The 15,776-nt window shown below is 49.0% G+C and overlaps 1 protein-coding gene across 16 annotated transcripts in view; it reads left to right on the top strand.

The window, feature by feature from the left end:
* The window catches only part of Atp2b2 (ATPase plasma membrane Ca2+ transporting 2), a 364,580-nt gene that overhangs the window by 314,047 nt on the left and 34,757 nt on the right, over positions 1–15,776 (top strand). For all 16 annotated transcript variants that reach the window (XM_063225260.1, XM_063225261.1, XM_063225266.1 and 13 more), the window contains 3 exons: positions 2,824–3,066; positions 14,209–14,450; positions 15,344–15,578. In XM_063225260.1, the coding sequence (XP_063081330.1) occupies positions 2,824–3,066; positions 14,209–14,450; positions 15,344–15,578 (720 nt within the window). The remainder of the gene's footprint in view (positions 1–2,823; positions 3,067–14,208; positions 14,451–15,343; positions 15,579–15,776) is intronic.

Here is a 15,776-nt window from a genome sequence, read left to right as displayed (position 1 = left end):
GGAGAGGCAGGCTGGACCCCAGGGCTGCCACCAAGCGTCTGAGCACAGTTAAGGCCGCTCAGGGCTGCCCTGGGGAGACTGGGTGGGAGCCACGCTTGTCATTTTACATTTCCCAGCAGCTACATCTTTTTTAAAGTAAAAAATAAACAGATAAAGTTAACTTTAATAATGCAATCGACTTACCGCAACAGAAGCATGATCAAAATATATGGTGAATGCTTAAATTGTTTTTTAAAAATTATTCCAGTAAAAGACATACTGCCATTGATCTTCCTCAAAATACTTACCCTCTCCTCAAATGCACTTATCCCATTGTTCTCGCCACTTTCCAAAGTAATCCTAGAAGTCCTCTTCCAAGTGTGTGTGTATAAGGCATAGTCAAAAATGTCATGAGTGCTGCTGCCAAGGGCCATCCCCCAGGGAGCTAGGACAGAAGCGTGTGGCACATCCTCATCCGCCTTGGTCACCAGGTCTGCTGCTGTGACCTCTGCCCTTCCCCAAATCACAGTGACCATGAAAGAGGACAAGCCATCCAGCACTGCTTCAGAAAGCGGCAGCAGTGTTAGGATAAGTGTGTTGGTGCGTGGGGGGCTGCGCACGGGGAAAGGCGTTTACTGCAATGTGTCTTGTACTTTAATTTTTTTAATTTAAAGATTCTGGGTTTTTTTGCTTCACAATGCATATGTCTGACTTACCATCAATCCAACATGTAATCAATATAAAAATTACAGAAATGTTTCTTTTACATGCCCTTTTTTGTAATGTTTTCCCAATCCAGTTTATTTTTTACGCCTGCACTTCAGACTAGGCGCACTTCAAGTGCCCAGTAGCTGCATGTGACCTCCTGGTCACACAATTCCAAGGGGGAGAACTTAAAGCCAACAGACAAACCCTTTTCAGATGGGCTGAGCTAGACAGGATAGTTCAGGCTCTGAGAGCCAGTGGGATTGGGTTTGGAACCCCTTCCGGCCTCCCCAGGTGTGTTGGCCCTAGCCAACCCACTTTGCCTAGATTTCTCTCATTGCCAAATGGACTGTAAGTATCCTCTCAGGATTTTTGGTTTGATTTGGTCTGGTCTGGTGTTGGTCATTCTGGGCACTGAACCCAGGGACCACACACTGAGTTACATATGAAGAATGTCACTAAGTCCCCAGGCTGGCCTGAAACGTTAGAGTCTCCTTCCTCAGCGTCCCAGAATGTCACAGGATCCTTATAACATCAGACAAGAAAATAAATGCAAAAGAGTGTTCCAAGTTCAGATGCCTGTTGCTCAATGATTCAACATACATTTAGTATTGCTATTATCACAGGGCTCAAGGGGAAATGCACTAATGTATAATCCTACCAATACACACTGCCAGCAACATAAACCACTCTAACCTGTGTTATAAGCTGGTGGGATGAAGAAGAAGAGTTGGGGGAATCAAACCCCTAGGCACAGATGGGGATCCATCGGATTCTACCTTCGGCAAATTGTCACATCCCCACTTGCCAGAGGGGAGGGGACGGGTGCTTGCAGGAGGAACACTGTTTCCTGAGAATTGCTTTATTAAAAGATAGACAGTAGGGGCTGGGGGTTTAGCTCAGCGGCACAAGCGCCTGCCTTGCAAGCAGGCAGTCGTGAGTTCGATCCCCGGTACCAATAAAAAGGAAAAAGACAAAAAAAAACCCAAAAAAGATAGACAGTAGACAACAGGGAGATAGAGCTTTCACAAACAGGAAAGGGATCAAAAGGTGGAGGGAGGGCAAAGACAGGGAAAGGGAAGTAAAAGAATTAGGATGTGTTAGGTGTGCATTCCAACTTCCCATGAGAATGTACTGCAAATACATACTAATGTGAGTAAAAATAGAGAAATTGAGAAGACTTTGGAAATGGAACAAGAGAGAGACAGAGAAACAATTTTATTTGTTTGAGGACCTGGAAGGACCTAAGAATGTGAAGTTGAGCCAGAAAGGAAAAGAGACAGAAAAAAATATTAATGTTATAGGAGGATTCCATTTTGTTAACAAAGCCAGAGATAGAGCTAAGTGACAAAAGCACCTGCCTGGCATGCACAAGGTCATGAGTTTGATTCCCAGTCCAAAAAGACAATCCAAATTCCATTTTGTTATCAATTTAAAAAGAGAGAATTTGATATACAAGATGTATCCATTCCAAGTGCTAGTTTATGGCTCATTTTTCTTTTTTCCTTTTTGTGTAAGAAATTTGAGAGTTTTGTTATACAAGTTATAATATATGCTGATCATAGAAAAACAAAATCGATAGATTTAAAAAAGAAATCAGTAAAAATCTGAAATTCTCTCACACAGAAATAATGACATCCATATTTTTATTTTTTCCAACTGTTTTCCTGTATCTCCAAATGCATAAATAACCTAAACTTATCTTTGATGAAATTAAAGTCACAGTGAAAACCAGGCACTGGAAGGAAAAAAAAATGATACACTTAAGGAAACCCGAAACCAAACAAAGAATAGTCATGTATGCTGAGCTAAGAGTGAAACCTTTGAAGTAATGCGGGAAGATGCAGCCTCCTTAGTTTAACTTTTTTTTCACAAAGTGTGCAGATAGCTTCTGTAATTCAAATTAACAAATAAGAGTTAGTCAATCTTTTAAACATTGCATGGAATAACAGAGGAGGAAAGGGGCTGTACATGTGAAAGCCATGGAGGAGTGCAGGCCACAGGGCCAGGCGGGCTGTGCTGTGCCTCTAGAAGACCCCAGGCAGAGGCAGCTCCGCCTGCTCACTGCCCTTCCCATGCCCAGCACCTCGATTCGCACTTGGCCTCTCACCGTTGTGCTCTCCCTGCCCCTTCTCCCAGAAAATGATGAAGGACAACAACCTGGTCCGCCACCTGGATGCCTGTGAGACCATGGGCAATGCCACGGCCATCTGCTCGGACAAGACAGGGACCCTGACCACCAATCGCATGACAGTGGTGCAGGCCTATGTGGGCGATGTCCACTACAAGGAGGTCCCCGACCCCAGCTCCATCAATGCCAAGACCATGGAGCTGCTGGTCAATGCCATCGCCATCAACAGTGCCTATACCACTAAGATCCTGGTGAGTGGGTCCTGCTGCACCCTTCCTGAGGAAGCACCAGCTATGGGGCTGAACAGGGTCCTGTGGGGGAGTGCCCGGCCCTTGCCAGTAGATCTCAGAATGGTCATGTGATGAGCGACTCAGTTCTCTTTGACTGAAAACTGCTATAAATGTTTGAACAGAAAAAAAAAGATTATTGTTAATTATTATTATTTATTACTGAGGATAATTATAAATTACTATTTTTTAGGTCCTGAAATTGACCCCACATACATATACAAAAACTTTTTACGTGATACCTTGTTAGCTTGTTCTACACAAAAAAAAACTTAGCATTAAAATTTAATGTTTCAGGGGCTGGGGATTTAGCTCAGCAGCATAAGCGCCTGCCTTGCAAGCAGGCAGTCGTGAGTTCGATCCCTGGTACCGATAAAAAGGAAAAAGACAAAAAAAAAAAAAATTTAGTGTTTCAAACTAAAACTATGTCCAGATGGCCCTGAATATACACAGGTTCTGTATGCACTGATTATGTATTGAACCAATCATGAATCAAAAATACTCTGAAAAATTTCCAATAAGCTTGCAATGGTTGCATGTATGCTGAGCATGTATAGACGTTTTCTTATCCTTATACAATTGACACAGTATTTATACTGGGGTATTATGAGTAATCTAAAGATTTAAAGCCTATGGAAGGATTCCATAGGTTTTATGCAAATATTATGCCATTTTTTTATATAAGCAATTGAACATACACATTAGGTATCTGCTGACAGTCATGGACCCAGTCCCTTGTGGATACCAAGTGCCAGCTGTGTTTAGTACAAAATCCCTGGGTTGGCATTAAGGCTGGGCTCATCATGCTCTTCTGGTACCTGGGCTCCCTCATATGTCTGCAGGGTTCAGCTGGAGAGACCTGCCTAGCCCAGCCTCTGCTGGGCTGGCTCATCTCTGCTCTGCATGGCCATGCCTCTGCCGCAGGCTAGTCTGGAGAACAGAGTTCTGAGAGAGAACCCATATGCACCCGCTCTCTGGAACCTGGGCTCTGAACTAACATATCCTTAATTTGCCATACTCTGTTGGCCCACGCAGTCTGGAGGCATCCCAGGATCCCATAGCGGGATACAGACATTGCTTCTTTTGGGAGCCGCTACAACAGGTAACGGATTCAGAGAGGGGACTAATCATAGCCGTTTTTACAAGCAATCTGCTGGCGTTATTAATAGGAGTAGTATTGTTTTGGGTAAGTAAAACCAGCCTCACTGTCTCAGCCAAGCCACCCCGGTTCATCATGCTGAGGTCCCCCTGTTTTGGAAGAACAGGTTGCCCCTTTAAAATGAATTAGCTTAAGGATGATGGAAGAGAAACCCATAAGCTTCCAGATGCCTATGGCTACCAGATGCAGGGCATTTCTGCCACATGTGCACCTCTGGGTGACCAGCTGAACTTTTTGTTTACCTTCCGAATGTGCACTGACCTCCCGTTTTGCTTCTGAGCTGGCTACGGCCTTCAGAATCAGGTCAGACTGTGGATGCCACCCAAAGCTTTCCTGAATACTGGAGGAGCCTGAAAGTGAGCAGCAAGGGACAAAGAAATAGTGAGGGAGGAGGAGCAGGAGGCAGCTCCTGCAGCCTGAGCTGCCCATGGACCCGAATCACCCTGGAGCTACAGACTCAGGGAGACAGAACTGACAAAGGGAGAAAATGGGTCAGAGAACATGTGCAGACAGAAGACAGAGAACCCTGGGGGCGATGCCAGAAGTGATGACACTTTGGTCTTCTTTCCCTCAATTTGAGAATCAAGGCAGATCAGCGTGCTTCATTCTGTTCTTCAGGCCTTCCTAAAATAACTGAGATCCCATTGGTGGTTTTGTCCTTCAGATGTGGCAGAGAGAGAAGTGCGGCAAATCCCAGAGGAGGCCCTTTGGGCAACCACATGGGTGCAGCCATTTGGGGTGGGCTTGGACTGGGATGTGTGACATTTGGTTACAGCATAGGAGCTCCCGAGCTGAGGAGCTGGCTCTGCAGAAATGTATTACACAAGGAGCTTCAGAGGATGGCAGGGCTCTGATCTCACTTCTGCCTTGGGGGCTGAGGGTCATGTCCCAGAAGCCAGCCAGTGCATCTAGCAGAGGTGCAGCTGGTGAGGCCAGAGAGCCACCAGGCACTTGGAAACTGAGGTCTTTGGTTTACAACCCAAGTCGGGATCACTTACCTCTTAAACATCAGGGTCCCATTATGCCTCCCACACTGGCATCCAAGGGAGGCCTCTATCCTGTCTTTCTGGATTCTTCTTGAAAGTACCCTGGCTGCATGATTCTTTTTCTGAGTGTGAGAGGCTCAGAGAGGCTGGCAAGAGTGGACTGGGGTTAACACTGCCATGCTGGAATCAGACTACCTGGGTGCAGCCCTTCACTAGCCATGTGAATGTAAACAAGTTACTTTAGCTCTCAAGTTATTTGATCCCAATTTCCTGGGGGAAATAATACTTTTATTGTGAGGATGAGATGAATGAGTAAGTGGAAAGTACTTAGCATAATACTTGGCACATAATTAGTATGCGGTCCAGTCATGGTGTTACTTAGCAATAAAATCACCCATTGAAAGAAGATTCCATCTGTAGCAATGCAGATGCTAAAAAGCAAGTAAACAGACAACCGAGACAGCTGGACTAGAGAGGGAAAAGATTTTACCCGAAGTCACACACACAGCTGTGGCAAAGCAAACCTGTGGCACCCTGAAGCCACCGTTGAGTCAGGGTGTCTGGACCAGGCTCCTGGCCATCAGAACCAGTCTTGCAGCATCTTTGGCCTTGTGATGCTGAAGACAAGGCCAGGAGACACACAGGCTCTGAGGGGGTGCCCTTCGAGGCCCAGATAAACCCTGAGAAGAAGCTGGGCAATGCAGTCCAGAGCAGAAAAGTCCAGTCACCCTCCAGACCAGGCTGGGAGAGCAGGACTGCAGGATACCCAGAAAGCGCCCAGGATGGGTGGGGAGACATGTGATGTCCTTCAGTTTCTCTGCCAGGCAGCTCAGACTGGAAATGAGACCCTGGCCAGGCTTCTGCCTGCTGCCCCCCTCCACAAGGGCAGTGCTCCTCTGTGTCTCCTCACTGTCGGAAGCAGCCCATGGGCCTTTGACAGCAAGAGACATAGCAGAGTCTTCTCTGGACTCCTGGCGTGAAGTTCTGGAAAATACCAGGTGGATAGATGCAGTCAGTGAATTCACTGGTAAACAAACACATAGACATACAATTGGTAAGATGAATAGATAAAAAGGGATGGATGGGTGGGTGGATGGGATGAGTGGCTATGGAGGTAGGTGAGTGAGTAGATGGTTGGATATGTGGGTGAGTATGAACTGATAGGAGTCTCAGGAAAGGTCTGATACCTCTTCTTGCAGCAATAAAATCAATCCCTTGTCAGTACTGCAGCTCTGTCAGTGATACCCACTGGCCAAGCTACACTTCCCTGCAGCTTCCCTCAGTCATCCAGGCTGTGAGCCTGACCCTGAAAACTCATGACTTGTTGGTGTCCTTTGTTCTTTTAAAAATCAAACCAACAACTAGATGAGTACTTACAAATGTAGATTGTGTAGACGTCACATATGTGGACTCATAGACCACAATGGCCACCTGGTCCAGCCCCTTTGCTCTTCTCTGAGGCCAGAAATAGGAAGGACCTTGTCCTCAGTTAGCTCCTTGGTTAGTAGAGTGTAAATCCAGATGTTCCAGGAATGATGGTTAAGAGCCTAGGGTTCAAACTCCAGCTCCAGCATTCACCACCTGTACTGAGTGCTGACCCATTGTTACCTTGTGTGACAACTCTCCATGGAAGGTGACAGCACCATAAGAAAAACCCGGGACCTGGAGGTAGCTAGGAGTGTACCTGGTCCCAGCGCAGGTGAGAGGTCGAGCCAGGCCTGGAAGCCAGGTGTGTGTGCCACGAAGCCTGTGTAGCTGAGCCTGGCCGGAGGCTGTTAAGGGCTGTGGTGTGGCTCAGACGAGGCCAGTGTAGGCAGAACCCACAGTGTGGCTCTCGGGGTGCAGTGAGAGTGCAACCATTGCACTGTCCACCTCGGGGTTCCTGCCAAGCCCTACGCACGGTCGTGCGTTTTGCCAGTGACTGCCTTGCTTGACCTTCTGCATTCCTTCCCTATCATGTGGCTGAATGGGATCACTGCCATTCTGCAGCTAAGAACAGTAAGCTGCAGAAAGCTCTGGTGACCTGCTCCTGACCACTACACAGCTGAGCTGGGCCCAGTGGGTTCCAGAGAGGTCCACCCAGGGCCAAGGGGACACTGGGCAGGCACAGCTCCTGAATCCTGCTCCGCCCCCCAAAGATGCGGACTCACTCGGGAAGTGTAGTGGGCCTTTCTGCGGGCTGGAGCAGCAAGTGAGCCTGGAGTGGGCTTGCCCGTCCCAGGACTCCCAGCCCAGGCAGAAGGTGCAGGAGCTGAGGCTGTTGGGCAGGGGCCTCAGGCTGCAGCCCAACACCTGTGCCTCCTGAGCACTGAAGAGGCATTTTTCAGCCTATCTTACTTCCAATCCTTAGGAACTTAACCTCCTCTCCAAGGGAAGCTGAGTGAGTCATCCTTTAGTCAAAAATTCCTTCCCTGCAGAGATGCTAGCACAGCCCCAGATTTCCTTTGTAGTCTCTGGCCTTTGAGCATCAGGACTTCCCCCAACTTCTTGTTGCCTACCAAAGCCCTCCTTCCTCTGAGCCACACGGGGTTTTCAGGCACAGAGCTCTTAAGGAGCCTGCTGCTGCACTTTCTTGGGAAAACACTCACCCCCCCTGCCCGCATTCACTGTGCACAGCGAGGCCACCAAGGCAGGCTTAGGTTTATATCTTACAACATTGCTGCTAAGGCGAGTTGGCAGGACAGTTGGCATATGAATTATTAAACTGAGGATGTGTGCCTGTGGCACTGAACTGATGAGAATGCGCGGCATGTTTGTGAAAACACAGACTACGGGAAGAAAACAAATCTCCCTGGAGCCCCCAGAGTGGTCTGGAAGAAGGGCTCCCTGGCAGGATGGTTTTCCAGAATAGAAAACCACACGGCACCTAATGAGACACTCTAAGTCCTTGGCATATACATCACTAAAGCTACGTGGCTGCAGTGCCACCTGATCCAGGGAGCCCCAGGAACTTCCAAATGGCAGGAAGGACCTGCCTGATAGCCTTCTCCATAACTATGAAGCCAGGTGGACGTGGGTGACCGGGAAGCAAACAGCTCTTGTAAGTTTCCTGGCCTGGAACCCAGTGTCCCCTGAGTCAGGCCAGTCCTGAGACCATGCACTGGTCAGGGCTGGTAACAGTGAACATGCAGGAGACCCAAAGGGACTGTGTAAGTCACAGAGAGGCGGCGAGGCAGGAGTGTCAGCTGGCAGGTGGACTTTAGTGTTGAATGTCAGCTGTGGTAGCGTCAGGTTTTTGCATGCACCATACCTGGGAGATGGTTCTAAAACAGTCACCTCAGGTGGGAAATTTCAGACTTGGGGTTTTTATTATGGTTGACGCTGCTGTTATTTTGGCAGTACTGGGGACTGAATCCAGGAACTTTTTTTTTTTTTTTAGTGTCTCAGTAAGTTGCTAAGTTACTCAAGTGGAGCTGAATTGTAAAAATTCTGCCCCAATGCACTGGGATTACAGGAGGCATTCTAGCTGTTTAATAGAGCTGTTAACCCCTGCATCCCACCCCACACACACACACATCTTACAACACACCACACACTGTGTACACTGCACCCACCCTACCCAGCATACACACCATCCAAAATCCACACAGCACACACACCCATACTACACTCATGCAACACGCAGACACCAGTGACTAGTGAACTCTGGAAGATCCCGGAGGGGCTGCCTTCCAGGCTGTTTCTCCACATCATTGCGGTTCCTGTTGTCATGGAACCCATAGTGACCTCCCACCGTCAGCCCCTGGCAGATCTGCATCTCACTCCATAGCTCGGCCTTGACATCCTCAGGAGACCTGCTACCTGGGACGCTCCTAGGAGGCAGACCTTTAGATGACAGTTTCACCCTAGAAGGCATGTTGAAGTAAGCACCCCACAGACATGGGACTGTTCACTGCTGAGTCCCACAGACATCCTCTGACCAGGTCTGGAGGTGTGTGAAGACAGGCAGCAGATACTGGGTCGTCCAAACTCTGACTGTCCGCAGGTAGCTATCGGCGGAGGGTCTGGGTGCTGGGGTGGAGGCAGTGCCACTGGCAGCATGTGCTGTGCGGCCAGAGCCCAGGTACACCCTGACACTGCCACCCCTCAGAGGGCCTCCAAGGGCACGCTGTGAAGCAGGGCTAACAACCCTGCCTGGGAGCTGGGAACCTGTGGGGGGAGGAAGTGATAGGAATCTGAGTCAAAGAGCGCTCAGGGTTGTTTGGGGAAGGGGACACAGTCACTACAGTTGAGGTCAAGCTGTTTTTACACTGAGCATTGAAGGACTTCACTGACAATGCCTGTCCTTGATGTGTGGTGGTTGGGTCACCAGTTGGCATAAAATCATTTTCAAACACTCTCTTCCGGAGTCCTCACACTGAGCCTCTGCAACTTACCCACTGCAGGGTTTGCAGCTTGACACCATGACAGAACCCAAGCTAACTCTGTCGTGAGGAAGGAAGGCTTGCTGTGGCTCGTGGTTCAGGTGGTTCCAGTTTGTGGTACAGTGGCTCCACTACTTTGGCCTATGGTGAGGCAGCACATTTTGTGGAATGGTGGAGCTGGGTGACTCACAGCTGGGAAGCAGATAGAGGAAGGGAAGAGATTGGGGTACCAGTTTTGCCCTGTAACCCAGAGACCTCACGTAGGCTCCATCTCCTACAAGCTTCACCCACCGACCAAGAGCTCCCAGCTGGAACCAGGCCTTCAGCACTTAGCTTCGGGATGTGCTTAAGAGCTAAGCCACAGTGGTTGTCGTGGGATTTATTTTTTCCCTTTTTTATAGTGGCAAAATACATAAACCATAAGGCTTACCATCTTGACTATTTTTAAGTGAACAGTTTAGCAGCATTAAATACATTTACATGGCCACAGAAGCATCAGTCTTTCTCATTCTGCCTACTGAAACACACCCCATTCACCTAACTTGCCATTCCCACACCCACAGCTCCTGGCAGCAACCACTCAAGTGCTGGTCTGAAAACCTGACTCCTCTGCTCTTAGAAGTGCAATCATAGAGTGTTTATTCTTTTTCTGGTTGACTTTTTTCTGTGTATCATAATGTTCTCAAGCTTAGTCCATGTAGCCACCTGCATCCAACATCCTCCTTCTGGAGGCTGGTGCTCCAAGTGTGTACAGCCCTCATTTCGTCTCTGTTCACCCCTCAGCAGACAGTTCTCCACTGGAAGGGGTGGCTCCCAACTCTTAGCAACTGGGAATGATACTGCTGTGAATCCAGGTGTACATCCTTCTTTTCAGTTAGTTTGGGTACATACCCAAACATGGGCTTGGTGGATCCCATAGTTCCTCTGTCCACTGTTTTTAGGACCCACCGTCGTGTTCCCCACCATAGCACTGACACCATTTTGCATTCATACTGGTGCTGCCGCAGGGCTCCAGCTTTTCCAAATTCTTGCTGACATTCTTGTTATTTCCTGGAGCTTTCATTGTTTTTTAAATAGTTTTGGTATGAGATAAATATGAAAAGATACGTGTTACTTTGTTTGAAATCCTATTTCTGCAGATTTTTTTTATAATTTGTAGGTCTTCAGAGCCATCATTCAGTGACCTCCTTCACTCCCTGGCATCCCAAAACCAGAGCATGAACTGTCTCTCAAAGTCACATCTGTACAGCACCCATCTCTCACACAGGCCCAGCAGCCTTGCACGGGGCTGGGGTGCAGCTCTGCAGCATAGCCAGGTACCCGGGCACCCCAGGCAGGGCCCTCCACCCGAGCTGTCTTCCAAACCAGAACAATAGCAGCGCCTTCGCCTCCTCACACAGTCAACCTTAGAGATAAAAGGGCTTTGGAAACAGTGCAGTGAGAGCAAAACCTCTGAGTTTGTCAGGATAAAAAAAAAACCAAAAGAGAAAAGGGAGGGCGCTGCTTCTTGGTAACACGCGTGGGCGATTGCAAGTTAATAGAAACAAACTCAATTACGGAGGAGGCAGCTCTGCCATTTGCAACCACAGATTTGAAATCCTTTTAAAGCAAAATTAAAATATTTCACAGAGGATAATAAAATGCCAGGTGTTTTGCAGGCCTGACTGCTCGGCTCTCCAGGGCCAATAAGGAGTTAGGCATCTTTATTCGAGCCTCAGTATCATTGCTTTCTTTCACTAGTAGAAACTTCTGTGGAAAACACATAGAATTCTGAGAATCACCAGAAGGTTAATTATAAAACTGTATATGTTTGTGTGGGCATGTGTGCATGTGCTTTCTTTTATAAGTACAACATAGCAGTCTTACAGACTAAAGGAAGCTCTTAGAATGTGTTTTCCCAAGGGCCAAAAATGTGAGCTGGATCCACTCTTCTGCCTCCAAGTGAAGTCCACTAGAGACCTTAGCAGGCAAGTGCTGCAGGGTGCAGGCTGCTGAGACAGGGCTTCGCACAGCAGCCCCGGGAGCTGGGGAGATGTCCACACAGCCCAGCTACCTGCCCAGGGCCCTCCCTCTCCTTTGTGTTCTGCTGCCCCTCACCAGAATCTACCTCAAGGGAAGGGTGGGTTTCTCTCTCAGGTGGAAACTCTTCTCTAATGGGGAGCATATGCTTAAGTTCTGAGGTTTTTCCTTCCTGTGTATCTCAAGACTCATGGTTGCTGCATGTCATGGCTGGAGTCCACTTCCTGTGCCTGAGCCCTGCCTGCAGAAGAGCATGTGGGGCTCAGGCCATGTCCAGCTAGTGCTGGAGGACCTGCTTGCCCCCCGATAGTAGATCCACCTTCTTCCTGCCCAGCTGCTCTACTGAGCTATACGGACAAAGCAACCCTCAGGATGACGATCCAGAGCCTCTCTGTGCAAAGCTGATTTGAGACCCACCAGAAAAACACTATTAAGCAATGCATGCGTGGTATACACCTGTGATCCTAGTACTTAGGAGGCTGAAGCAGGAGGATCACAAGTACAAGCCCAGCCTAGATTTTAGCAGCTTAGTGAGGCACTGTCTCAAAGTTTAAAACTTTTTTAAAAGAGCAAAGGATATAGCTCAGTGATAACGTTTGGGTTCAATCTCCAGTACTGCAAAAACAAAAGCACTACTGAGGCAGAGGAACTTGAAGTGATTATTACTATTCATTCCTCTTCAGACTCTCTGGTGGTTTTTATTACTCCTGAAACCTCCTCCACCTGAGCAGCTGCATGTCACTTTTCAGTGATATGCATAGGTGTGTGCACACACGCAGGTCTACAAAGAAAATAAGCCTCCTTGCAAATCTGTACTACCCACAGCCAACTGCTGAGCCCACCCACAGTGCCCAGATGCAGGCACCGGGTATCATCTCCCTGCAGATGGGCCAACTGGCAAACAGATGGCAACCCTACTGTGTGCTTGGCTCTGCACAGTGCCCCCGGAGCCTACAGAGGACCAGAACACAAGGGAGGGGCCTAGGGGGGAATTTGCAAATACAGGAAATGTTTGGATTTGTCCTTAAAGAATGAGGAAGAGTTTGCCCTGCAAAGGAAGGAGGGTGCTCCTGGGAAGGAGCAGCAGAGACAAAGCACCTAGAGAAGTGACTGCTGCTGGGAGATGCAACCGGTGACTCACCGAGTCTCCCTGGCAGGAGCTGTCCCTAGAGGGCAGTCTGAAGCAGGTGCCAGAGTAGAGAGAAGATGAGGAAAGAGGGCCGAGGAGCGGGAAAGTCTGTTGTGTTTTTTCATATAGTGGAATCCATCTAACAAGGCAAGGGAGCAAACTGGAGCCATAAATGCAAATGAAGTTCACACAGTGTGGAGCAGGTAAAGCACCTTACAGAAGGATGTGTATGGCCTCCTGACACCAAACAGAATGGCTACACCACGTGATGCTGCCACTGCCTGACAGCTGGCACGCAGAGCAGCCAAAATCAAGATGGTCTGTCCACACCCCAGAACACTACTGAGAAACTGAAAGGAACACAGTGTCGACACACAGAACAGCTTGCCTAAATCTCAAGGGAACTATGCTGAGTGAAAAGGCCAAACCCCAGATTTTCACACTGACATCACAGGTATGCGACAGGCTTGAAATGACAGAAGTGCACTTGGGGTGTAGTGTGTGGTAGAGTGCCAGCCTAATGTGTGTGAGAGTCTGGGCTCCATCTCCAGCACTGCAAAAGGAAAAAAAAACAGTAAAGAAAGTGTCAAGTTGGGGGACAGATCATTAGTACCAGGACCAGGGAGGTTGGGAGCGCTGCCCAGGGGCCCTTGCAGTGAAGCGTCCTATCCTTCTTGATATCGGTGATAATCATGAAATTTGGACATGATGCCATCACAAAGAACTAGATGCACGCGTACGCGTACACACACACACACACACACACACACACACACACACGTGAGTTCACATAAAGCAGATAGGGTATGAAGGCATTTGGTGCTGTCAGACTCAACCTCCTGGCTGTGACCTCGTGCTGCAGTGGCACAGGAGGTCAACACGCGGGTCTGGCCCTGCACAAAGGCCTCTGAATTATTTTTTACTGCACAGGGATCTATAGTTACCTCAAAATTAGAACACATACATGGTAGTGGTTGGTCCTGAATTTTAAACAGAGGTCGATTCTAGATCAATCTTTGAGATAGAGGGTAAATCGTGTAGATGAGAAAAAATATACAGAGGACATTCATCTTTATCTGATGTTTGCTTAAAAAAGAAAAATCTGGAGCAAAGATAGCATAATGCCAAGATTCTATAACACAGATGGGGATACGCAGTGAGTGCACCATTCTCTCATTCATGTTTTTTGTTTTTGTTTTTGTTTTTGTTTTTGTTTTTGTTTTTGTTTTTTGGTACCCGGATCAAACTCTCGACCTCACAATTGCCGGGCAGGCGCTTGTGAGCTAAACCCCTGGCCTCATTCATGTTTCAAAGGAGTCATCAGTTTTGAAATGCTTATCTCACTTAGGACATCTGGCCTGCTCACTGGCCTGCAGAGGTTTAGGCCTGGGCAGGCACAGGCTGTGGGCCCAGCCTGCTGCTGTGAGACACCCCTGCCTCTCCCCACAGCCTCCAGAGAAGGAGGGCGCCCTGCCCCGGCAGGTGGGCAACAAGACGGAGTGTGGCCTGCTGGGCTTCGTGCTGGACCTGAAGCAGGACTATGAGCCCGTGCGCAGCCAGATGCCTGAGGAGAAGTTGTACAAAGTGTACACCTTCAATTCTGTGCGCAAGTCCATGAGCACCGTCATCAAGATGCCTGACGAGAGTTTCCGCATGTACAGCAAGGGCGCCTCCGAGATCGTGCTCAAGAAGTAGGTGGCTGGCAGTGCGCCAGCAGGGCCTGGGCTGGGCAGGGCAGTGGAGGGTTGAGTGCCATGGTGCCCATCATCCAGGCTCAGCCAGCTGTGCCCTTGGGCCAAAAGCCTCTAGCACCCAAGGGTACAGAGCAGGCCTCACCCAAGGCCACAGGGCAAGACCCACCTCCAGGGCCACTCACTGGTCTTTACACTGCACCCTCTGAGAAAGCTATGCAATCCCCCTTCCTCCTCCCTAAGTCTCTGCTTCCTCAGGATGCTCTGCCACAGCCACAGCTAAGACTTCTTTCCCTTAGCATACGGTTGGTTAATAGTATTTGTTCTCCTTATTAAGCAGGCTCTTCTAACTAGATGCTAGAAATAAGCCTGGGAAACTAAACAAGTCACTTCCCTTCTCTGGGCCTCCGTCTGCCCACCTGCATGTTGCAAGGCTCAGTCTAGACCAGGGGTCCTCATGCATTGGAATCACCAAAAGAGCATTTCAGAAACACTGATTTGGGCAGAGGGTGCAGATCAATAGCAGGACACGCCCCTAGCAATGTGTGAGGTCCTGGGTCCCAGCCCCAGTGCTGACAATTTGGCTCATGGATGTAAATCTAGAGACAACTTGAATTGGAATCTAGATATTAAAAATGTAGTTGTTTTATTATTATAAAATATTATTCCAGTGTACAGGCAGAGTCAGGAACCCCAAGCCTAGGCTTCCCGGCCTTTGCCACCATCTCAGCTGTGGCACTGCTGGAGCAGACAGAGCCTGTGAGCACAGCATATGACAGTCCTGAGGCACACAGGAGATGAGATAGCTGAGTGCTGGATGGCCACAGCGGCCAGCCAGAGGGACTCCGTGGTCCTCAGCCAGCCATTCCTTGTGTGCCTTTCTCCCTCCCCAGATGCTGCAAAATCCTCAGTGGGGCAGGGGAGCCCCGGGTCTTTCGGCCTCGAGACCGGGACGAGATGGTGAAGAAGGTGATAGAGCCCATGGCCTGCGACGGGCTGCGCACCATCTGCGTGGCCTACCGTGACTTCCCCAGCAGCCCCGAGCCTGACTGGGACAATGAAAACGACATTCTCAGTGACCTCACGTGCATCTGTGTGGTGGGCATCGAGGACCCTGTGCGGCCTGAGGTAGGGAAAGGTTGGTGGGCCTCAGCCTCTGGCACCACACAGTGCAGGACCTTCCACCTCCTTTCGTGTGTGTCCACCCATTAAGACCAGGTAGGCCGCATCTGGCTTGAGTGAGCACAGACAGACAGGACCACCTGGCCAGCAGGGTTTTGTTGTGAGACAGTGTGTGAGCTGTCCACCCAGCTAGCAGGGGCCCTG

The sequence above is a fragment of the Cavia porcellus genome, unplaced genomic scaffold (genome assembly GCF_034190915.1).
Source record: "Cavia porcellus strain 051 isolate PalLab524CR breed Dunkin Hartley unplaced genomic scaffold, mCavPor4.1 scaffold_15, whole genome shotgun sequence".
NCBI classification, from domain to species: domain Eukaryota; kingdom Metazoa; phylum Chordata; class Mammalia; order Rodentia; family Caviidae; genus Cavia; species Cavia porcellus.
The sequence above is the reverse complement of the archived record's forward strand: the minus strand, read 5'-3'. Positions and strand labels throughout refer to the sequence as shown.